This window comes from Antechinus flavipes, chromosome 4, assembly GCF_016432865.1.
Source record: "Antechinus flavipes isolate AdamAnt ecotype Samford, QLD, Australia chromosome 4, AdamAnt_v2, whole genome shotgun sequence".
Classification (NCBI taxonomy): domain Eukaryota; kingdom Metazoa; phylum Chordata; class Mammalia; order Dasyuromorphia; family Dasyuridae; genus Antechinus; species Antechinus flavipes.
In genome coordinates this window covers 372,380,167-372,406,205 of record NC_067401.1, presented here as the reverse complement: position 1 = coordinate 372,406,205, position 26,039 = coordinate 372,380,167, and the positions used below count along the sequence as shown (strand labels likewise).

Here is a 26,039-nt window from a genome sequence, read left to right as displayed (position 1 = left end):
AAAATAGAGCTTTTTAGTTTGCAAAGTGTTATATATACATATATATATGCATATATATTATTTCATTTAAGCATCTTAACAATATGTACTACAGGTACTATTTCCATTTTACAAATGAAGAAATTAAAGTTGAGAGAGGTTGTTTGCCAGTGATCAGTTTAAATATTTACCATCACATGGGGTCATGAAACCACATTTTTCTTAACTCATAAGCCTTCGTTCTTACCTTGACAATATTTTGGCACCATATTTTGGCAATTTGACCTACTCAAACTGCCAATCTCACCAAAAAAAAAAATGAGCTTGACTATATATCTTAACAATAATTGGTTAGCAATATAGAAATCACTTTGATGTCAATTGTGTTACTGGCTTATTAGCATAAAGGTAAAAATCAATATTAAAATAAAAAAAAAGACTTGGAAGAAGATATATTATGAAATTGCAACCTTTGTATGAAATTACAGCAGTTTCAATGGAACCTATCCAAACAAGTTATTTATTAAAATGGGAATTAAAATAATTGCCCCAAAGAAGAAGCTAAAAGAGCTGAGAAAAAAATTGTGGTCAGCAAACATTTGCTAAGTGAAGTGAAATGGCAGCCAAAGGCAATATACTGTATTAAAATATAAGCGTATATACAAAATGTTATAGAGATGAATTACAAAATATACAAGATCCTTTTAGAAGGTTATATTCATAGTTCCTAAAATGCAAGAACTGGTAATGGGAAAGTTTGCATAAAATTTCACTTGAGACCAAGTAAGTCAAATCATTCCAAGAGTACCTACAGGTAAAACTGGAAGGACAACTGACAAGAGATAGATAGATAGATAGATAGATAGATAGATAGATAGATAGATAGATAGATAGATGGGTGAATGAATGAATAAATAAATGGATGAATAAATAAATAAATAGGTAAAGATCTGTCAACATTTTTGTTACATACATTTTCTTTGTCAATGTCAGTGAATGCACCACATTTAAATTCTAGTATCTCAGTCTCTGATTTGCTAAAAATGGAAAAAGTAATGCATCAAAGAAAGTTATGTCAGGATAAGCATCTGAACCAGACCAAGTAAACATAGAAATGGTCCAAATAGCAAATAACCCAATAGTAAGAGACCACAGAACTTCAATACCTATTGATCCATACATATTCCTACTTTTTTATTTTTATGAAATCTTTGTAATAATGAACTACACGTATTCTAAGTATATTCTTGCTGAAAATATGAGAAAGAAAAAAGCATATTTTCATGTTTTATTTACTAAAAGCCACATCTTTATAGTTATACAATTAACTGAAAAGTTTGGAGAACAAGATTCACTCTGCTTATTATTTATTGATTATAAAAATTGGTCATAAAAAGCAAAATGCAGCCTTAAAGGATCTTATAACATCTCATATTCGAATTGCTCCAATCAAATCCCAGCTACAAACAGATCCTATGATTATTAATATCACATGAAATATTTAGCACAAAGATATATATTGACCAAAGATTTTTGCTAATGTCACACAAGATGTTCAGCATGATGTGGAAGGAGTCCCCCTTGATGCTGAAGTCTTCCAATCATTCCTATTTGCAGATATCTTTGTGTTAGTTATAATCTCATAATGCTAGTAGTTTCCCAAATGAGATGTATAAACACTCAAAAGAGTCTGGCCTAATAATTGACACAAGAAAACCTAAATGGATGAGAAATGTTTGTTGCTCATATATTGATATGCAGTTGGACAATATATTATTGAGTACAAACATCTTTGGATAGATATTGTAGATGCACAAGAAGAGCCTGGAATTTAATGGAAGGAAGAGTCAGCTTGATTGTACTTGAGAACTGTAGAACTTTCAATAACCACAAAACTCTCCCTGAAAAACCTTCCCATCTTTTAAACAACAATATTTATCCAGGGAAACTATATGTTGCATGTCACAGCACAACATAATCTTCAAAGAATCTAAATGGTGATTTTTCCAAAGGGAGACAGAAAAATGTATAATGGAAACATAAGTCGCAGCATACAATCAATGATTTGCATGCACATGAGAAGGCAGTAAGAATGAGGGACAATACACAACATACTGGTATTAGTAACATTTTTGAAGTCCTAGATTTTTGGATTTTAGCCTTAAGTCCATGGATTTCAGAAGACTCATGAACTTGGATGGGGGAGAAGGGAGAGATTATACCTTTTATTTTAAAAATAATTGGTTTCCTTTATAAATACTATGCATTTTATTTTATGCATTTAGAATTTTATACCGAAGAGTTCATAAGTTTTAGCAGATAGTCAAAGGAGTCCATGAAACAAAAATGGATTATGAACTTCTGACTTAGATCTACAATATTGAGGATTTGTCATAATACAAAGAGAGTCATAAAGGATAAAAAGACATGAACAGGTTATGTGCTTCACTATTAAAGTAATAAAATGATAATTGCTAGCATTTATTAAGTTGATTGAAAGTTGGCAAAGCATTTTACATGTATTATTTATTTTGATCTTCAAAACAACTCTATATATTATTATAATACCCATTTTACAAATGAAAAAACAGAGGCATGGAAAGATTAAGTTTTTGCCCTGGGTCTTACATCTAGTAAGTGTTTGGGGTAGTATTTGAACTTGAGTCATCCTAACTTTAAATCCTAGGCTCTTTCCTTTGCACCATCTAGTTACCTACCCACATTGAGAATTCCATGGAGATGTTTAAGTATAAAAGTAATACTAGCTAACAGTTATATAGTACTCTATTTACAATTATGTAGTACTTTGTTACTATTTTTTAGTCATAAAATGTGTTGTTTTTCACAGCACTGTCATGAGAAAACTAGGGTGTTAGCATTCTATTTTATAGAGACAAAACACTGAGGTCCAGAAGAATTAAATGACTGCCCCAGACTCATATAATAGAGGAGATGGCATTTGAACACAAATCTTCAGATTTCAAGTCCAGTGTATGCTCTATTACTACACCAGGCAGCATACTTATCCATGGTAATTCATGACCAAGTACTGTATGTGTATGATGTGCGTATCACAATAACATACATTATAGAGGATTTTTAAAAAAGAATTGTGTAAAATGTAACCATGGAGAAAAGTTTAGGGAGGGTTTGTATTTAAGAAATGCCACAAAGGCTTGTTAATTGACTAGATAGAGGAAGAGAAACGAAGTCATATCAAATAAAATAGTAGCAAATGGAAAAGCATGGAAATGGCTATGAGGAACGCTTTTTCAGGGGCTAATAAAACACTGGATTTGGGTTAGGGAATGATAGGAAACATGGTTGAAATAACAGGGTATTCTTCAAGCAAGGGAAAGCTGCTATAATAATTTAAATTAATGAGTTTTGGTCTTCAGATTAACCCAATTTCTCTGGAAAGTGGGTGATGGGTAGGGTTATAAAGGTGTAGGCAGAGATAATTTTAAGACAAAAAGAAAGTTTATTCAGAATTTTGCTAGTAAGTGAAGTTTACAAGGAGAAGAACTATTAAACTAGTCTAAGTCTTAGCAAAATAGAATTTAAATCAACTTCCAACTTTATTCCATATAACAAATACTATTTCTAAAGGAAAGAAAAAGTGGAAGAAAAAAATCAACAAAATTTATCAATACACTGAATAAGTCAGAAAATATATGCAGTAAACCACACTGAAGTGGAGTTGAGAGGGTATATCTTATTTTATTTCTTTGAAGCCATGCTTGTGTTTTGTGATATTTTCCATTTACATTGTATCTAATTTTATTTTCTTGACTTTGCTCAATTCATTTTGTACTAGATGGCATAAATCTTTCCATTTTTCCTTTAGAAGATTATTTTGACAGTAGTATATGGAATTAAAATGTTAATAGTTACTGTTTAATATAGTATTTTAAGTTTTGAAAAGCACTTAAATATCTCATTTGATTTTCACAACACTGAGAAGATCATGCTTATCATCTCTATTTTACAGATGAAGAAACTTAGGCAAGTGAAGGTTAATCATTTCCCCAAAGTCACACAATGAGCATATTTGAACTCAGATCTTCCTGGCTCTATCTTCAGCACCAACTATTTGCTTCCCTAAAAATAGACTGAAGAATGCAAAAATGAAAGAGAAAGAGAGCAGTTGTTATCTTGGTAAGATGAGGACAATATAGTTAGGGCCACATGGTAATGGAAATAGAAAAGAAGGGATAACAACAGGAGATATGGTGAAAGAATTGGTAATTTTCTGGATCTAAGGAATGAAGGAAAATGAAAAAACCTCGAATTAAGGAACCCAGGAATGAATGAGAGATTTATTCAGTGCTTGCTATGTGCAAAATACTATGTTGACTGCTAGAGATAATAAAGACAAAAATAAGACAACTCTCTCCTCCTGCCTCCAAATCCCTTTCCAGACTACAAGTTTATATTCTAATGGAGAAGAGATTATAAATAGAAGGTTACCACCTGGAAGATAAAATGATGATAGCACTGAAGGAATCTAAAAACAACCAACATTAGAATCCTAAAGAAAAGATTTATTTTTATTTTTTTAAATAAAAACAGTTTTTTACAGCTTTATTCCCTTAAGGTGAGATCTATTTTTTCCATGGATAATTTGTCAGCAAGACATTGTATTTCTCTGACATCTGTTTTGGGGGAAGCTAACAAGCAGAAGACCTTGTCCTCTTTTCAATGCTGTTTTGGGAATTTTAGCTTGCTAAAATGTTACCAGGTCCTTTCCTCCATGTCATGCTAGTTATAAGGTCCTCAAAGAGAGGGGTATGGCTTGGCAGGCTGGAAAAAGGTTATTTTTAGAGTCTGTGAGAATGTGAAGTGATAGACTGACAAGTATGAGCTCTTTTAAGAGTGTGCTGTCATCAGTGTTCTTTGGATTGGTGTGCTGCCATTCCTTAGTGGTTGTTTTATAACATAGTTTTCCTTATAACCTGTTACTAATTATACTGCTAATGAATTTTAATATCTTAAAATTTTTTTTTACATTTTAGCAATATCTTTTATTTTTACATCATACTCATTTCCAAATACAGACTTTCCACCATGCTCTAACACTACCCAGTTGAACTTTCTCTTGTAACAAATTTAAAATAGTTTTTTAAAAAAACTAAACAGGTGTCCAGTATTATTTCTCACACTATCTTACCCCTTAATTAGCAGCCCCAAGAGACAGTGAACAAAATAAGGTACAGAACTGCTTAAGTGTTCTGCCCCTGATCTCTGAAGAAAGAGACACAGAGTCTTAGTCATCTGGATTGTTAAGTGGCTAGTTTTCAGTCACAGCCCACTCCCAGGTGTAGTCAGCATAAAGGCAAAAATTCCATAGCTTTGCCATAGCTTCATTGCTATCCTTTAATCAGTTTGCTACAAGAATGGAAGTTTTAGAGGTGGACTGAAACTCAACAGATCATAAGATCATGTGAATGCGATCTACTTCAATTTCTTCATTTTACATAAGTGGACTCTGGGAGAATTCTTATCCTACCCATAACTCAATTGACAGGACAGCAACTAGACTAAGTTCCTATTTCAACTTCAGAATTCTAGAAGTAACTCCAAGGCATCATGGAGTGTTAAAGGGGACTATTAATAATAGTGTGACCATAGAATGGTAATTCTATTAATACAGGCTTAAGCCCTCATTCCAGGATGATAGTGAGATGAGAGACAAGACTTTTACAAGATATTACAAGAATTGTCTATAAAGATTTACAAAATATCATCACCACTCATAAGTTACTATCTCTTGGGTATCATCAATTGACTCTTCTATCAAACTAACCAATTAATATCAATTAGATTTTACAAAAATATATTTATTGAGAAAATACAACAAAAAAAAAAGAATGAAAACATTCTCCCAATCCAGGGACACACAGTCTCTAATGAGAATAAGTTGAAATTTAAAATGGTTGCTAACAATGCATTTGTCAAGTTAACTTCCAAGAATATATCATCCTAAACATTGTTGACCTATCCATGCTGGCAAGAATTCCACATGTCACTTCTCATTGGGCTCAAATACTGCCAAACTTTGTTATGAACTGCAATTACTGAAACTTGGAAGATCTTACAAGACTGTACTAAGTGAAAGGAAACATAAACTCAAATTCCTGAATTCAAATATTTTGACATTTGACATTTACTAGCTGTGTGAAGCTAGGTAAATTATCAATCCCAATTGCCTCCAAAAAGAGGGAGGGAGAGAAGAAGGAAGGGAGGAAAGGAGGAAGGGAGAAAGGGAGGAAGGAAGGGAGGAAGGGAGGGAGGAAGGGAGGGAGGAAGGAAGGGAAAAAAGGAAGGGAGGGAGAGAGGAAGGGAGGGAGAGAGGAAGGAAGGAAGGAAGAAAGGAAGGGAGGAAGGGAGGGAGAGAGGAAGGAAGGAAGGAAGAGAAGGAGGGAGGGAGAGAGGGAGAGGAAGGAAGGAAGGAAGGGAGGGAGGGAGGGAGGGAGAGAGGAAGGGAGGGAGGAAGGAAAAAAGGAAGGAAGGAAGGGAGGGAGGGAGAGAGGAAGGAAGGAAGGAAGGGAGGGAGGAAGGGAGGGAAGAAGGAAAGGAAGAAATCACTTGCCCATAAACAACCAGTATGTGCCAGAGGCAAAACTCTGGTATTCCTGTTTTGGGGGCATGTGCTGTCTTCATTATCAAAACAGGAAGTATCTCCTTACATAAGATCAGCTATTCAAGTTAGTTAGCTAAATTGTGGACTAAATTCTAATTTAGGCTTTGTCATTGATTATATGATGTGTGACTTTGATTAAGTTGTATTAGTTTGTGCATCCATGAAAAATAAAGTCACTTATGCTGCTTAAAATTGACATCTGTTCTGGTCTGGGCCATATGCTTGGCAATGTCAATTATAATACATTAAGACCCAGGATCTTCCAACAGCCTTCCCTTTAATCATTCAAATAACTCCTGCCTTAGAGGCTAGGTGTGAAGTAAGGCAACTAGGTGGCATAATAGAATGTTGAAGTCAGGAAGAAGACTTATCTTTCTGAATCCAAATCTAGCCGTAGATCCTTACTGTATGAACCTGAGCAAATCACTTAACCCTATTTGCCTCCTCTGTAAAACGATCTGGAGAAGGCCAAAAATACAGATTTGCCAAGAAAACCCCAAATGGAGTCATAGAGACATGGACACAACTGAATAACAAAATAGAGGCTGGGCATGTCTACTTTGCAAGTTTAACTTTTGGTCTTGATATAGAAGTATATCCTGCATGAGATATGGAAAGATGAAATAACTTGCTGATCTATGGTTAATGCATGTCAAGGGTGGGACTTAAATCCCAATCTTAATAACTCCTAGGCCAGAACTATATTCATTAAAATCTGATGCTGCTCTTTGCAATTTCTAAAAGAGGAGCAAAATTCCAACTGCACCATTGGCCGCATCACACATAAATTGCAGAAGTTATATAATATTCTATGAAATCCTGCTCAAATAAGAATCAAGAATACCTGAATTAGATTCTTGCCTCCAAGGCTTACTAGCTGTGTGCTTATGGGCAGGTTATTGAATTTCTTTGAACCTGGTTTCCTCACCTATAAAAATGGTAATAATACAATCTAATTCATAAGATAGTTATGAAGATTCAATAAGGTAATGAATATAAAGTGCCATGCAAACTTAAGAACTACATGTGTTTGGAGACCTAGATCCATGATTCTCAAATGTGCTGAATTAAATGTCAATTATCTTCATACAGATGACCTCTTTTCTTTCTTTCTTTTTTGCTGAGGCAATTGAGGTTAAGTGACTTGCCCAGGGTCACACAGCTAGGAAGAGTTAAGTGTCTGAGTTCGAATTTGAACTCAGGTCCTCCTGACTTCAGGGCTGGTGCGCTATCCACTTCGCCACCTCATGCCCCATGACCTTTTTTCTTGATCTCTTTCCTCTCATTCGATTCCTGATCTCATGAAGACTTCTCTGACTATACCAACTCACATGAATCACTTCATCTTTGAATTACAAGGCAGTTTATAGCTATATTGTACAATACAATCAGCACAATTTTTGTATTTTGTGCTGAAAACTATTTTTCATTCAATCGTTCCGATTTCTTGAGGAAGGCATGGGACCAACTGTCCCTATTTTACTGTTTGGTAAACTAAAGCTCAAATAACCCTTTCCCAAGCAACTGCAAAGAATAATTTAGCAGGGTTCCCAGGATTTCCGGGTTCTCCTTCAAACAACTTCTCAACTAGATTACAAATTTTCTGAAGAGAGATTTCTGAATTTCTTCTCAAAGTGGCCCATTCACTAGACAGAGAGGTAGCCAATTAGACTGATTTTACTGATAATCCAGACTAATCGCCTGGATTTAGTATTTAGCTAGCACACTGGGGCCAAAAGGGATTTTAAACTAGCACAAACTGGAAACTCCGAGAGAATACTGTGCAAATTTTAAAAGCCTCTAGCCTTGGGACTAAGGCTTACTGGATTTGTGTTCTATCCCTCTAAATTTCTTTCCAATTTCTTCAAATGTCTCCCTAATAAAATCCCTAGGTCCCGTTTATCCTCCTCTACCTCTACTGATAAGGAGATTTTTAAGTTTTCTTCAGACAAGAATAATTTATCTTTCTTTGAGATTTTTAAAGGAAACTGTTTAAGTTGGTTTACATGAAAACCAAAGCACAGACCGAAGTCATACTGGAAGGAGCACTGCATCTGCAATCAGAGCACCTCTCTGCGTCTGCTTGTACTCATTTGTAAAATGAGCAAGTTGGACGTCCACCTCACGGGTTTGCCTGAGGTCCCAAGGGCTGGTTTCAAAGTCGAGCTCTGCTATCCATTACCTATGGGAATTTGGGCAAGCACGCGCGGCCTTTCCTGGCCTCAGTTGCTCTGCCTCCTTATCCGTGCCTGCAAGCTTCCTTGTCTCCGCTTTAATCCCCAGTTAATATCAATTTCTTCTGAGATTACTTCCAGTTTATCCTGTATACACCTTGCTGTCCACTGGGGTGGCAGGTTTTCTGTCCCCGCCCCACCCCCACTGAATTGTGAGCTCCCTGAAGGCAGGCGCTGAGGGGGAGGGGAATTGGCTTTTTTTTTTTTTTTTTTGGCATTGTGACTCTTAAGCACTTAACTCATATATAGTAAGCGCTTAATAAGTGTTTGTGGACTTCTAGAGAAGGTGGAAGTAGAGCTTTGCATTTTAAGATCCCGTAGCATTTAGATACAACCGAGGATGCATCCAGAAGCCCACCGCGCCCGCAGACCCACTCGCCGGAATCTCCTCAACGGCTAGCCACACCCACTTTTCAGGTGAGTGCCGGGTGTCCCTTCTGAACAAGAGAAGGGGCAAGTCAAGTGCGGGAGAGCTCAGGCCGGAACCAAAAGGCCGTGGGCGCGGGGGGCAAAAGCGGCGCGTGCCTCGCACAGCCGTCCACTCCCTCGGTGGGTGGGCTTTAGGACCAGGCGGGTGGCTTGCAGTACTTTCCCGGGGAGCTAGTCGGCCTTTACACGGCGCCTCGCGGATTGCTTTCCTAGCTCCCCATGCGGGTGTGAACCCCCACCCCCTGCCTGTCTCGGCTCGGCTCCAGGTGACGCTTCTCCAGTAACAGTAGGCGGGGAGCTGACCGCGGGCAGCACCCACCCCTGGGTTGGCATCCCCGCCGCCGTCCTCCCTCCTCGGAGCGCCGCGGGGAGCAGCGGCAGCGGTCGCCGCCGAGCCCGGGACCGAGCCGTGCACCGTAGGGCAGGGCAGGGCGCACTCCGGCCGGACCCCCGGGCTCGCTGCCAGCATGAGAGCCGAGGACGCGCGAGGCGACGGCGAGGACGCGGGCATCGAGCGGTTCTTCAGCCCCGGCAAAGGCCGGGGGCTGCGGGCCCGCCATCGCTACGGCGTCGGGGACCTGCTCTTCTCCTGCCCGGCCTACACCTACGTGCTCACGGTCAACGAGCGGGGGAACCACTGCGAATACTGCTTCGCCAGGTAAGGCGCGCGCCTCCCGCCTGGTCTGGGGGCCGCCCCTCCGCCCCCCAGCCGGGACTCCCCTTACTCCTTTTACCCCTGTGGTAGCAGCGGCGGGCTGCTAGAAGGGAGGAAGTGAGCGGGAGAGAGCCGGCGGGCTCCGCCTGGTCCTAGAGCCCGACGGGGCAGCGCGGGGAGGGGCTGCGCGGGGGAGGAGGGGGAGGCGCGGGGGGAAGCAGGAAGGGAACTTCTGGGGAATGGTCGGCGCCGCGGCTCCCGGGGGCTTCCGGAGCACGGACTGCCGCTTTCCAGCCCCACCCCTTCGCAGATTCAATCACTTAGGAGTAATACGATGCTTGGACCCCGCTCCAGTTCTTGGGACAAACACGGGCTGGAGCCAAGGGCTCTCCTGGAGCGAGTTTCCGAGTACTGGGGGCAGATTGCACCCAAAGCCCTACAAGCCCTAGCCCGGTTCTTTCTGCAGGGGGCATGGCGGCCAGAAAACTGTATAGGGGCTAAGGAAGCAGCCTATGTACGGATGCTACCCCTAGTTTCGTTAGAGTCCGCACCCCAAGTTTGTAGAGTAGCGAGCCTCCTGTCAGTCACTTCCCAAGCACTGGGGCTCCTGCTGGGCTTTTCTCCTTTTATTTACTCCCACCAGAACTTTTTCTTTTAAGTGGGTAACCTCCAAGCAGCTACCACTCTCAGATACCCATTAAATTGGGGAAGGTCCAACACTTTTTCATTTGTTCCCTTGCTTGGTCCACTTCCTCAGCAGCAGGATTCTTCCCTTAATGCTCTGACTGTAGGTAAAGCTTTGGGCGAGGTGGTATTTTTGGAGACTTCAATTCAGAAGAGGCAGTGTGGATGAGGGGATAAGAGTTGGCTTGTCAATCAGATAGGCTGGAATTCAAGCCTTGACTGAAAAAGACTGGATGTATAATGTGGGGAACTACCCCAGGTAATTATTTAAGTACACCTATAAATATAGCTGAGTTGTAGAGAGAACCCTTCTATAATCAGGAAATAGCATTCCTTGTTTAAGAGGGAGAAAAGATTAATAACACTATATTTGTATGGCTCTTTGTAAACAATAGGCCTGCACTTTCTCATTTATGATTTCATTCCTAAACTGGGCAGGTGGTGGTATCTAATTTGCTAGATGGAGAAGTGAAAACTGTAATTTTTCTAATGAGTTTTAGAGTCAGAACTACAACTCTACAATTCTTTGACTTAATTTTGGATTCTGTCCAAAGTGGGTCTAATAAATATTTCTTACATGAATGATTATTTTGGGTCCTGGAATTCGGAAAACTCACCTTCCTCAGTTCAAATTCAGCTATAGACACTTACTGTGTGACCCTGGGGAAGATACTTAACCCAACTTTTTGCCTCAGTTTCCTCATCTGTAAAGTGATTTGGAGAAGGAAATGGCAAACCACTCCAGTATTCCTGCCAAGAAAGGGCCAAATGGGATTACAAAGGATATGACACAACTAAAAAGCCTGAACAGTAACAACAAAAGCCATTAATTCAGTATGATTTCAGTACAAATGTCTTTAAGCATCAATTCTACTAGCCTTGATCAAGTTTACATTGATCCCATCTGTATTCACCAGTGTCTCTGTTAAATCTCATATCCCTCTTCACTTCTGGTCCCATTTCTTTTTGTAATCCCCATCTTCATTGAGAAACTACAAACATCTGTCTGAAACTGACACATGTCTGTTTGGAGTATATCAGGTCCACCTCATAATACATTCATTCTCTCTCTCTCTCTCTCTCTCTCTCTCTCTCTCTCTCTCTCTCTCTCTCTCTCTCTCTCCCTCCAAGCCTCTCTTGTCTATCTCTCTGTCTCTGTCTTTCTCTTTCTCTAGAAAGCCAAACCAAATTTATTCAAGGAAGGAGAATGACAGACCAAAGTTCTTTCAAGTTCACCAGTTTTTTTGTTTGTTTTTTTTTTTTTTGGGGGGGGGGGTGAAGATTTTATTAGATTTGTTTTCAGAGTTCTTCTGCTAAATAGTAATTCAGAGCAAGTCAATTTCTGTGCCTCTCCATTTCCATGATAAGGATAATGCTTCCTTGTCTCCATACCACATCAGGGGAATGTGGTGAGAATACTGTAAATGAGAAAATGTACAGGTTAGATCCTCCTCCAATAAAACTAAAGCAGAGGTGTTCTTAACCTCGTAGTCATGGATCCCTTGAAGAGTCTGCTGAAATCTTATGGACCGCTTCTCAGAATGTTTTAAAATACATAAAATGAATAGCATCATAGAGGAAACATTTTATTTTTAAAATACAAGAATCAGAATCTATTTAAAAAATATGTTCATGGACTCTAGATTAAGAAAACCAAAGGCTTTAATTCTCTTGCTCAGGAATTTTTATAATGAATATAGCTAAAGTAAGTTTCCCCTTCCCCCTGTTTTCCTCATAGCACCGTTTTTAACAGTGCTAAATCCATATTGAAGAAAACATCAAGCTCTTCAGAAATGAGACATTCTGCAGTCTCTAGGTGATAGAAACTTCTTCAGTGAGTGGCAAATTAAATTCCTGCTGTGGAGATGTTTCAGTATAAAAATTGTTATTCAAAGTGCTTTATCTTGCACCAGATTTTTTTTTTTAAAGAAATTGATAGCTATTTGTCTGGAAGATATTATTAATGTTTCATCAGCATTAGAACAATTTAAGAAAACATAAATGTCTTCTAGCTGATTCTAGTCCCATCAAACTTCATAGGTATGTGAGCTAATAAGAAAATCTTTGCTCTTAAAAAAAATAAACAAACCTGGGTTTGAATTGTGTCTCTTATGGTCAGTTATTCATTCAGTAAAATAAATATTTGTTAATCACCTGTATGCACTAGGGATAATTAAAGGCTAAGGGCTTGGCTAGGATGAGAATAAAAGCACAAATAAAGATAGTCGCTGACTTCAAGAAACTTGTAATCTCTTGAGGAACGATGACATCCCAAGGGACACTAAAAAGAAAGGAGTGGGGGACCTGGAGAAAGTTGCTGCTTGGAAGTATGGGTGCCCTTCCTAAATGAAGAATTTGGGAGAATCTTTTCACTGTCAACTCGGGGAGGAGAGTAATGAAGGTATTGATGAGCTTTGAGTATGGAAGCTTAATGAAAATATGAAGGATGGTTGCACGATGGGCTACCGACAAGCATTTATTAAGTATTTTAAGATGTGCCAAGCATTAATACAAAAATGAGAGTGAATCTGTGACCTTAAGCTAGGAATGTCTCAATTGTCTCATCGTTAAGGCAGACTTGATTATATTTGTATTGCCTACCTAACAATCAAGTCCAGAGAAGTTATTAAGCACCCACTAAGTATCCTGGTGTTGTGGTAAGCCTGGAGATACAAAGACTGACGCCCTTCCCCCATGTCCCTGCTTTAAAAGAACTTGCAGTCTAATGGGGGAGGCAACATGCAAACAATAAGGTACAAACAAGATATAGAAAGGATAAATTGAACATGCTAGGCACTCTCATTAAGGAGAGGACAGAGTCAGAAAAGGTTTCTAGTAAAAAGTGGGATTTTAGCTGGGACATGAAGGAAGCTAGGAGGTGGAAGTGAGAAAGGAGAAAATTCTAGGTGTAGGGGACAGCCAGTAAAATTGCACAAAAGTGGAAATTTCTGGTGCAGGAGGTTAGTATCACTGATCCAATAATATGTGATTGGGAGAGTAAGGTCTAAGAAAATTTCAAAGGTAAGAAGGGGCCAATTTATGAAGTCCTTTGAAAGACAGATTTTATATTTGATCCTGGAAGTAATAGGAGTAATCAAAAATTTATTTAAATGGCTGGGGGGTGCTGGAGAGAGTACACTTTTAGAAGATGTTTGACAGCCAAAGGGAAGATAAACTACAATGGAGAGAGACTTGAGACAGGGAGACCCACCAGCAGGCTCTTGGCAACAATCAAGGCACATGGTGATGAGGGTCTGTATCAGGGTGGTAGCAAAATCAGGGGAGAAGGTGGGGAGTATGAGAGATGTTAAAAAGATAGAATGGTTGAGAGCTGGCAAGAGATAGGATATTGGGGAAGAGAAATCTGAGGGAGATAGTGAAGAAAGAGCCTTGTAAATCTTAGAGCATTTAGAGCATAACGGTGAGTTATGTTCTTGTTCTCAGTAAAGGAGAAAGCAGCCGCAGTGCTACAGTTGCTTTTCATTCTGTGTACAGTGCTGTAGGGCAAGTCTTCTCCATGCCAGATTTTTACTTCTCAAATTTGGGGACAACAAATAGTCCTTTCCCCATTTCAGGTATCCCTAGAACATCAATTGGGAAAACTTGCATTATACTCAGCTCACTGAGATTTATTTGGTCTTAAAGTATATTCATAATTATATTCTTGAGGTCTCTCAATGCCAATGGGACCTAGGAATTCTACTAATGTTGGACTGACTGGTTATACAAAGTATTCTTTTCCATGAATGTCCCCCAAATTTATTATGGGTTCAATAACATGGTCCTTTCCTCTTTTATCATTTTCTGTCATAATGTCTAATCTCTCATCTTTTAATCAATCATTTAAATACCTGTACACTACTGGTGCTAGGTATCAATCAATGTTTCATCAACCATTGAACCATACCTGTTTCCTCCCCTTGATAAATCTCTCTGTTCATCTGCTATTGCTACACACAAAAAAAGGCTTTCTTATGGGGATGGGGTTGATTCTGAATAGCAGTTGGTAGAGATTCTTTAGGGGAAGAAAATAGATCTAACTTCCTCTAATAATGATGGCTAATAATAGTCATGATAATAATAGCTAATATTCATATAACACTTTAAAGTTTGCAATACACTTAACATATGTTATTTCATCTTCACAACCACCTTAGGATGTAGATACTATTATTAAGTCCATTTTATGGATGAAAAAGCTGAAGTTGAGAGAAGTTAAATGACTAGGCCAGAGTCACATGATTAGTAAGTTTCTGAAGCAGTATCTGAACTCAGGTCTTCTCTTTTTGATTCCAAATCCAGAGTCTTTTTCCTCAAATTTTGGTAGCGGCAGCACCTCCAGACTAGTTATTTGCTCTACTTAGAGAAAATACACAATATCTATTGTACTTTGTCCTTCTCAGATTATATTTGAAGTGTGTTGACCCTTCCCTTCCAAATCTGATGTTTGACAAACAGTATCACTGAGATGAGTGATTTCCAGCTGTGGTAGGTCCTGCCTTACTTCATGAAAATGGGGTAATGCCCTCAAACACCTTCTTGTGGTTATAGCTTTGTCTAATCCTTCAGTACAGACTATGAGAATACTTTAAAGTAAAATAAAAGGATATTAGAAAAGGAGGCCAGGAAGGTGTATTTGCCACATGGCATGAAGGATATTGCTACTAAAGCAGAACGATTAGGTTTCTCTGTTCTTTAATCTACAGCAGGATTCTTGCAGCTGTGGCAAGTAGCAGTCTTTTAAGACTTCAGATATTATAGTATCATATCATGCATATTTTTCATATGTGAGGGAAACTTCTTCTATCACTTGTTGGGGCTTAGAGCTGGCTGCACATTTGGAATGCATTGCAGATAAAAAGAAACAGCAGATTCATAGTTGCAATTCACCAGTGAATCAAAACCATCATCTAGCACCTCCTTAAAAAAAATCCCAGGAACACAGATCCACAAAATCTTCAAATGTTGAATCAGCTCTGTTCTCTTAGAAAAAAGAATGACCTCTAGATGAAAAGTGGTATGGCCCTGTTTCTGGTATAACTAAGTATTTTAATCAAATTCTGGATAATTATTGACAGAGCACTTCACCGCTGCTTTCCTTCATAAAGATTGAGGTGATATTAGGATTGTATCTGGGAGGGACTTTTGAGAGCATCTATAGTCAGCCTATTCATTTCACAGGTGAAAAAACCAAAGCCCATGGAAGTAGTGAGTTTTTTCAGCATTTTAAAGAGCAAGGATTCAAAACAGGATCCTCTATAACTTCATTTCCAAGGTTTTTTCCATTTTGCCATGCCTTTTTAAATCAATTTTTTCCCCTTGATGGAAAAAAAAAAGTCATGTATATCAAAGGTAATTAAGCAAAGCTAAGGGGAAGAATAAATTGCTTTTAGACATTAAAAAGCAGATAAGAGACATTCTTTTCTTGGGTTTGCTATATTTTTTGGATTTTATGAGAATCAGAGCTACTGTGATAAGAAACGTAAATGGTTCTGTCATAGTGGATAAAATGTTGGATTTGGCATCAAGAAATTGTAGAAGATCAGAGAAATAATATATGTAAAAGCACTTTGCAAATTTTAAAGTGTTCTTTAAAGGTTCCTTATATTATCATTCCCCTTTACTCAGATAACTCTAGAAAGACAATTATTTTTCAACCTCTGCCTTAAATATCTTCAGACCCTATAATCTTTTTTGATCCAGGATGCCAGGAAGTGAACTTTTTAAAGTATTTATGATACAGAATAACCTTTATTCTTTCATGACTATTAGCATTAATTTTTACAGCTTTCAAAACTCTTAGACCCTTTGTAAATCCTTTTAAAAATCCAAGGCTAAACCATATAGTTGGTAAGTCAGTACTTTAGTAGTCTTCAAGGATATATGTAATCTGGTAAGGAACATGAAGGATTTATTTATTTTGAGAACTTGGAATAAAGGTAATTGCCAAGAAAACTTTGTATAAAACTTTCACTTCACAATTAGCATCCAATCTCCCCTTTTTAAGTCTCAGCACAGTTCTCCATTGTTAAGAGTTCAGAATTTTGTACCATGTTTTGGAGATTCCAAAATTACTATTCCTCTATTTTTGCCTTTAAAACAAAATGAGACTTAACAGTACTCAGGCACCAACATCTGGTGTCTGAAGTTGGTGTGGCTGGTTTGTCTTGGTAATTTAGACTCCTTTCTTTTGACCTGGTGTGATATTCCCTTTTTACCTAATCCTTCAAAGACAGCATAATGTCCTTACAGTTTTTATACCACCTTCTTTTTTCTGGAATGTGGAGAAAGTGAATACTTTTTATTAGCAGAGGCTTATAGGATTTATAGTAGAGTGAGCTATCTAGTTGAGCTTCTTCATTTCATAAATAAGGAAGCTAAGGTCCAGAGAAGTTATACAGGATCAAGATCATATAGTTTGACCAACAGGAAGAGCTGGGAAATGAACCCAGGTTTCTAGATTCTATATTCAGTGTTTTTCCTGCGACACCAAGTCTTTTGTCGTTAATTTCTAAAGTATTTTTTAAATTTTAAAACTTAATAACTTTTAATTCTCCCTTCTAGCTCCAAATATTCTGATTCTTAAATAATTTTGTAATAAGTATTAGTGTGTCTGTTAACTGAGGCCTATGGTATTTCCCTTTAATGATATACTTACATTCTTCTGCCTAAACTCAGTTTTAATTAATCATCTTGTCTTGACTTCATGTTCTCTTTTTTACCATTGCAGTGCTACTAAAATATGAAACTGCTAGGGAAAAGCCCTGGAATTCCAAGTGAAAATCTGCTAGGCTTTACACTAGTTGATTTTAAAAATGAAAGTTTTTACAAAGTGTTTCCAGAAGTGTAATTGTTTCTTAAGTATTGCTAAAGCTAAAAAGAAATCCTTTTTTTAGGGACTTTATTTTTTTTTCTTTAATACATTCTTACTTTGCCAATTGTTTCTTGATCCTAGGCAATGGAAGTGCCTAAAAAGTTTTCCTTATTTAAATTTAAGTAAAATGATTATTGAGGTATTTCTTCTCTTGATCATCCCTATTAAACATTAAAAGCAATAAGAAGAATGAGCATGTATGACTTTCAGATTGCAAAGCAGTTTACATAGAGTTTCATTTGTTCTTCACCACAATCCTGTGAGACGAGATAGGTGCTGTTATTATTCCCTTTCCAAAGATGAGAAGACTGAGGTGAGGAGAACTTAAGTGATTCACTCAAGGTCACATGGCAAGTAAATGTCTAAGGCAGAATTCGAACTGCATTTTCTTGACCCCAAATCTGCATTTTTTCCACTATATGACATTGCCTTTCTTAAGAACACTGCAGGTGACACTTCCTTTTTTTTTTAGTGTTACAGGTACTTGAGAGGTAAATCTTTTAATTATTTAATAATATAGTACTAAGAAATGGGAGGTTAGTCATAATCAATTTTTCCCTATAATTCTGAAAGATAGAGATCAAGTGTTATTATCCCTTTATTGCCAGAACTGGAAACCCAGAGCAAGGAAGAGTTCTGTGTATGGTCATATGGCAGCTTTGTTGGAAATATTCCAGTTTCAAAAAAAGAAAAGTTATCCAAGAATCAGGTGACTCTAACCCTTTTGTTCTTGCAGACTGAGGTTTGAGCCACCTGATCTAAGCATGACTTCTGGATCGCAAGTAAAATGATCATCTCCCATCCATGACTTTACAGAAATACAAATGTTTAGTAAACTGTGATAATGTTACTCCTAATAAAGTTTTGTTTGTGGAGATCACAAACAAAAAGTACATTTGCAGATTATATCACTGATGATAGAAGTTGTATAGTGGGTATTGAGAAAAATTACCTAACTAGCAATGAGTCATTAAATTTCAGAGACCATAGAGCCTCATGCTTTCTTGATTGTGAGTCATTTCTAGAGTCAAAGAAAGGAAAAGAACACATATGTACAAAAATATACATAGCAACTCTGCTAAGAATTGGAAACCAAGGAACAGTCTGTGAATTGGAAGATGACTGAACAAGTTGTGGTATATGATTGTAATAGAATGCAATTATACTATAAGAAATGACAAGCAGGATAATTTCAGAAAACGCTCTGAACCCTTCTATGAACTGATACAAAGTGAAGGGAACAGAACCAGGACAACAATTTATACAATAACATTATAAAGATATAATGAAAGACACAGTTCCAAAGGATTCAAGATGAAACATGCTATCCATTTTCTGAGTGCAGATTGGGGCTTTTAAAATTTTGAATAGAGCCAGTGCAGAACAATGCAGGAATTAATTTTGCTTTTACAATGGTTGGGGATGGAAGAGGCAGATAAAATAAAATTTAACCTTAAAAGAAAATGTTAAAAAAAAAATAGTGATGCAATATTTAATTCATTGAAGTTTTTTTTAATAATTTGAAAAAAGAATTTTCTCTAAATCGTCTATAAGTGGCTAGCCAGACTCTTTTTAAAGGATCATTTTTGTGTCATGGATTTCTTTTAACATTTTGATGAAGCCTATTGTCCCATTTTATCGACCCATAAACAGAAAATAAAGTACATAAAATTACAAAGGAAATTGGATTATGTCCAAATATACTTATCAAAATAAAGTTTCTAAGAGTTTATGGATTCCAAGTTAAGAATCTTTGATTTAAAACTCTCAGTGGTGGGAAACATTACCTTTTGCAGTAGCTTTTGGACATTTCAAGTTGTTATAAAAATTTCCCTCATATCTAGCTCTGAAATCTGCCTTTGTTCATTCATTCATTCATTTTTTGATACTGGATCTCCCTATCTGGCCCAAGTTAGAAGTGCAGCAGTACCTCATGAGTATTCCTTCCATTGCTGATTAGTACAGAAGATTTGACTGGTTCCTTTTCCAAAATAGTCCATCCACTTAGCTCCTCTGTAGACAGCCTGGCAGCCAACCCCTGCTCCCAGTGGTTCACTCTACTGATGTTACACTTAGTTTGGATGCCCTATCAGTTTAGAATACTGCAACTCATGATCAGTTGAGAATACATTGTAGCTCAGAACTTCCAAGTTCTAATGGACCACCAGCCTTAGCCTCCCTAGCATCAGAGATTACAGGCATGTGTCACCCCACCCAGCTGAAATCTGCCTTTCTATAACTTCTTTTCGTTATAATTTTCATGTTAGAAGTAAAGCAAAACAAATATAATCGCTCTCCCACATGTCAGTCCTTCAATTACTTAAAGAAAACTATAATGCCACTTTTAAATGTTGGCTTTTCTGGGCTAAATATCTCTGTTGCCCTCAAATGATTTTCTTATTATAGTTATCAGTCCTCTTGCCAGACTAATCATACTTCTGAATGTACAGAATTTAGAGGTTAAAAAGATCTTAGATGGCTCCCAATCAAACCCATTCATTTCACAGATTCACAGATTAAGAGACCAAGATTGCCTAGATTATAAATAGCAGCACCAATATTTGGTCCCAGGCTCTTTGAGTACCTAGTCTACTGCTTTACATGAAACCATGCTGCCTCTTGTCAAAGCCCCTTCAGAAATGTACCCAAAACTGAATACTATAATCCAGATGTGGTCTTAGAAAGATAGAAAACAGCAGGATTGTCATTATCCCTGTGGTGGATACTAGCCTGCTATTACCCTGACATGGCATCAGCCTTTTTTTTTGATCTGCCAGGTCATACTATTGACTCTTATAAGGTTGGCAGTTCACTTGAATCTCTACATTACTTTTCAGAGGAATCGTTAACTAGCTTTGCTTCTGCCATCCTATACTTGTGATTTTTGACCTGAAGGTCAAGACCTTACAATTTCTCATGATTCAATTTTATTGAATCTGCCATTAAATCTGCCATTTTTATACTTTCAGATATTTTAGTACCTGTCCCTCCCAACTTTGTCACCTGCAGATTTGTTCATTGTTCTATATATACCTTCAGCTAAGTCATTAAAAAATATTTAACACAGTATACCAAAAAATAGAACTTTGGGGCATCCCGCTATTAATATCTTAACATCACTCAATTTGACTCTGTGAGTCCAGTCATTTAACCAGTTTTGAATCCATCCAACTGTACAGTTATCTAGTACTCATCTCTTTTGTCTAGAAAGAATATTATGAGAGAATGTCAAATGCCTTGTTAAATTAATCCAGTATATTGGTCTACAACATTGCTCTGATATGGCAATTTGGAAATTATGTCAGAAAAAGGAAATGATATTGACATGACCTCTTTTTGATGAATCTTTATTTCCCTTTCTAAATGTTTACAAACTGCTGTTAGCAATACTTTGATGAATTTATGCTCTTATGGGTGTCAATACTCTGTACACATCACAATGTGTCCACTAGACAGTTCCATTCTATGTAGTTTTTGTCAGGCTTTTCCGTAAATCCTCCAGAAAATATGAGGTCTTTCTTTGATATTTCTGCTATCTCATGGGTAACATGCAGCCCTCAGATAGTTTGTTATCCCTCACTCTTGATATGTAATTAATACTCATCTTTTGCTAATCGTATATATCCCTGAAGTTTTGTTTTTTTTTTTAATTTCAGTTCTTTCATGTAAATTTTTATTAGTGATACATGGCGACTTTCTTATACCCATTATTCTGCATCTTGCCGTTATTCTTTGGTTCTTTTCTAATTTTAATTTTTCAAAATCAGGTTCTTCTATAATTCAAAGCCATCTAACTCTAATGGAAAGATATTGCTGTCAAAAGTTCTGCCCAATTCTTCAAATGATATTCAGTTCTTTCTTATTTCTCTAGTTTCGTTCTGAACTCTGTTCATTGACCATCTACAGTTCTTATCCATGATATATGTATTGATGGACTGCCATGGTGGACTGCCTGGCCAAAGATGGAACAATATTTGTTTTTCATCAGTTTTGTTCTCCAGTGTGGGTGGCTCATCTAATTCTTTTTAATAGCACCTTCTCACATTTTGCCCAGAAATTGGAATCCAGCTTACCTACTTATATTTATCTTCTCTTTTTTGACTGGATGCCTGCACCAAGAACTTTCTTTAAAAGAGTGTACCCAAATCCCCTGTCTTCTTTCTCTTGCTCTCTGTACTTTCTCCCTTCTGCTGCAGGGCCAGATATTTTAATCAACTTTGTCCACTCCCCTTTTCAACTTCCTTTTATGTGCTCTTTTCCTTATTAGAATGTAAGCTCCTTGTAAGTCTGTCTTTCTGCTTATATTATTCCAGTGCCTTAGTACAGGCATTGGAATGTTTTTTTGTTGTTGTCATGTCTGACTCTTTATGACTACATTTGGGGCTTTCTTCACAAAAGTACTGGAGTGGTTTGCATTTCCTTCTCCACTGACACTTAGTAAGCATTTTATAAATGCTTATTCTTTTGATTGACTGAAAGAATCATAGATTGTACAGACTTAATCTGCAAATAGGGAAACTGAGGCCCAAATAGAATAAAGTGATTAGTCTAAGCTTAAATAGCTCTTAATATAGAGAAGCCATGGTCTGAGCACAATCCCTTGGACACCAAATTCTATACCCTTTTCTGGCACAGTGCTGCCTTAATCTGTGGCTTACAAAAGAGAATTCTCACTAATGTTAGAGAAAGGTGATGATGATAAATAAAGAACTGAAAAAACCACAGAGGCTGACTAGTCTAATCCCTTCTTTCTCCTCTTCCTCTTCCTCCTCCTCCTCCTTTTCTTCTTCCTCTTCCTTCTTTCTTTTTCCTTCTTCCTCCTCTTTCCTCCTTCTTCATGGATGATGAGGAAATTGAGGGCTCAGACTTGCCCAGTGTCACACAGGTAATAAGCATGAGAAATAGAAATTGAAGCTAGCTCCTCTGACTGCAAAGCTTATAACCCTCTCCCTTCACTCTGAGGATGAATAATTCTTCCCAAAACACCCAGAAGAATTGTGCCAAAGGAGAAGCTGTTGGCTATAACCAGGACTGCTGCTGTTTGCCATAAAAAGATGACAAGCCTCTTACAAATGTCCTCCCTTTAGAACGCGCGGCTTTCTATAGTTTGGCTTCTTGTTCTTTCTCCTTGTAACTGGAGGAGTCTTCATTTGCTTGAAGGGTAGGCTAGATTAGGACTATAGTCTCTTGTGGAAGAGATTTAGAATAACTGGGTTATTCGAAGATCAAATCCTTGATTTTGACCTTCCTAAAAAACTAGTTTTAACTGAATGAGCCAGTCAGACAGACAGAGCCACACACTTCATTTTGTGTGAGCTCCATGGACAAGGTTCCCATTTCTTTTAGCATACTCCTCAATTGCAAAAGCATTCACAGAGCCACAGTGAACAGAAGGAAATCATAGTTCTTTGAGAATTCTTTAAAGGACAAAAATGTGCCACTGAAAAGGAAAAATAACACCCCCCCCAAAAAAAAATCTCATGTGTTTAGGAAACAACTTTCCTTTACTATCTGGTCATTCATAGAAAAGCCAGCTGTGACTCTCAGGAACGTGGGCAGCCTTCTAGCTATCAGCCATCACCCCTGGCTTCTAGTACTTCTCTCTTAAATCTCTCTTAAATCACCTTGTAATTACCTTTAACAATTTATTTCATACACGTTTTTCTTATTTATAGGTATACAGGCCCTCTCAAAAAAAATTGATTGCAAACTCCTTGAGGGCAGGGATGAGCATTATAGGTTATCTCACTAAAGGCCGTTGCCTTAGATTATATATTTTTAAATGCTTGGACTTTCTTGTGTGTGGGGTTAGACCATATTCCAGAGTGATTACAGATCTCCAAGAGACTCTGTTCCAGGGAGTGCTGTCTTCAAACAGGGGGATCTGGAAGACTTCTCAAGGTAGAAAAAATTCTCCTTCAACTTGAATTAAATGTCAGATCCCTTGCATGGCTATGCCAAATACTTTTGGCAAGTTTTTCTCTTCTTCTTTGTGCATCACCTGATCATAATGATCAGATGGTTGTCAAATAAGGTTATCTATGTTGTTATAGCTTTCAGGGAATCTTGAATAATTTAGTTCTATGTAGAGGAAGTAACTTGCTGGAAGAGAGTCTTTGGGTAGTATATTGTACAGCACTTTGGCACATAGTAAGTGCTATCTAAGCATTAGCTGTTATTATTACAGATCAAGTGTGTTTTTAAGTTAATGAACAATAAATGTAGTGGGGCTTGTATTCTATGTTTTTCAGTTTTGTAATGGTAAATATGGGATCTACTGTAAAATGACACAAAACATGAAGTTTTTTGAGAATAAGAAATATATGTCACCAAATGTAAAATGACAAAAGATCCAACTGGTTTCAGGGTTTGATGTGGAATCAAACCATGAATTCTGTCCAAAGTAGATTGATTCATTTTGGCAAGCTTCCCAAGTACTTCAGCCCTTCTGAGACCTACTTCCCAACTTTAGATTTGAGGAATTCCCTGACTTGTAGCAGATGGTTTTTTTTCTGAGTGGCTAAAGGTTCCTTACATAGATTTCAGACCAAGAACCTTGCCTTCAATGAAAGGCTCACTGGGAATGGATTCTCATGATGATGTCTTTCCTATATATGGCTTCTGAAGACTTCTGCTGGATTCAGGTATAAACAACTTGTCTTCTCCAATCTCTTGAAGATTTTTTTCTTTGATCTTTTAAATTTAACTTGCTTCTGATTCTTTTTTGCCCTGCTTGGCTTGAGAGAGAATTTAGTATAATGTCATAGCTAGCCTTGGAACTATATTTATGTACACACATACATAAGTACAATACATATATGTATATGCACACATATGTATATATGTGCTCTCTCTCTATATATATATATATAATTTATTGCATTAAATACTTCCCAATTACTTATAAAAAATTTAACATTTAAGAAAAAAATTTGAGTTCTAAATTCACTCCTTTCCTATCCCCCTCCTTTTGAAAACGCAGGCAATATATCAATAATATATGTAAATTCAAACAAAATATATATATACATTAGCCATGTTGTAAAAGAAAACACACACATACCAAGAAAAATAAAGTTTAAAAAGTATGCACAGATTTGATCTTCATCTGTAAAGGAGGTTTTCTCATCCAAGAGTTTACTATAAATCACTAGAATCACAGGTCCAGGCCCCAGCCAATCACTTTACTTTGACTTTATTGACTAAATTTGTTGTTCAATTGTGTGTACAGTTCATCATGACCTCATTTGGGGTTTTCTTGGCAAAGACACTGCAGTGCTTTGTCATTTCCTTCTCCAGCTCATTTTCCAGATAAGAAAGCTGTAGCAAACAGGCTTAAGTGACTTGTCCAGGGTCTCTCTCAACTAGTGTCAGAGGCCAGATTTGAACTCAGAAAGAGGAGTCTCTCTGACTCCAGAACTGATGCTCTGTGCACTGTGGTGCTCCTCACCTGTAACGAATAATATTAGTGTAGTGAAAAGAATGTTGGACTTGGAATTAATTGACATTTGAGATCTGCCACAGATGTGAGCTTTGCGACACTTGGTCAGTCATTTCACCTAACTCTCAATTTCTTCATCTGCAAAATGGGGGAAATAGCCACTGTAGTATTTGCTTCACCACATGAGATCATCCTTATAAAAAAGCACTTAGCTTGATACAATATCAATGCCAGCTATTACTTGAAAAGCAATTAAAATGCAAAGTCCCAGCTAGTGATTTTTTTTTTTTTTGGCTAATAAATACTCTTAAAAGGAGTCACTTTGGCATTTCATTTCAAGATTTTTGTTAGAAAGAAAATCTGATTGCTTTGTCTTCAGATGTTGAGAAAGCTTTGCTGGCTTCAGGCTCTCATCTGACAGAACATTTCCACAAATATCGCACTGCAGTTTTGGCAAATTCTTCTCTGATCTGAGCCAGTCAATAAACCTAGTTTTTAATTGATGTTCTACTTCTGGACAAACTTAAATTTCCTATTTTTCTTTTTGGGAGCCAGTCAAGCTGAACCTCATTTTTATTGTCAGACATGGGTAAATTTGATGAATTTGATCTTATTTTTATGAACAAAAGTGTTCTTTGCATTGCCCCCACTTATTTTTAAAATAATCTTATATCTTGTTAAGTAATTATGTTTCTCAAAAAGATACACTAAGTATATCTTTAAAACACAAGGCTATAATTATTGTAACAACTACCTGACAACATTGGGGGGAAAAAAACAACCCCAAATGATTATCTCCCATTGCATAGGGGTTGGTGGCTGATTCTAAATCCTAGTGCCTTGTCTTTCCTAAAGACAAAAGAAAGCCATGCTTTCTCCTAACTATGTGGTCAACATAACTTCCTCCTCTGCTTAGTTCCCCCACCCTAAGCCAAGAGTTTATGTCCATTCACATAGAATTGGGGATAAATCTTGCTTCATTTATCAAAAGTCAAGTTCTTTTGTTTGTTTATAGATTTTTTTTTTTTAAAGTAAGGGCCTTTGGCAGTACAAATTTTGCAAATTGGCAAAAAATGAATTGCCCATTGATGTTGAATCAA

The 26,039-nt window shown here is 37.4% G+C and overlaps 1 protein-coding gene and 1 long non-coding RNA gene across 3 annotated transcripts in view; one reads left to right on the top strand and one right to left on the bottom strand.

The window, feature by feature from the left end:
* The first annotated feature begins 9,040 nt into the window (after positions 1-9,040).
* Positions 9,041-26,039, top strand: part of SMYD2 (SET and MYND domain containing 2) — an 86,876-nt gene continuing 69,877 nt past the window's right edge. The window contains exons 1-2 of one of the 2 annotated variants that reach the window (XM_051998380.1): positions 9,041-9,273; positions 9,499-9,943. In XM_051998380.1, the coding sequence (XP_051854340.1) occupies positions 9,753-9,943 (191 nt within the window). In that variant the 5' untranslated portion in view covers positions 9,041-9,273; positions 9,499-9,752. Of the gene's footprint in view, positions 9,274-9,312; positions 9,944-26,039 lie in introns of those variants that run through there. The other variant, XM_051998381.1, reaches the window with a different exon arrangement.
* On the bottom strand, positions 11,846-19,832 carry LOC127562557 (uncharacterized). The gene is made up of 2 exons (XR_007953698.1): positions 19,429-19,832; positions 11,846-12,042 (listed from the first exon to the last, which is right to left on the bottom strand). It is a non-coding gene; the product is annotated as an uncharacterized LOC127562557 (long non-coding RNA).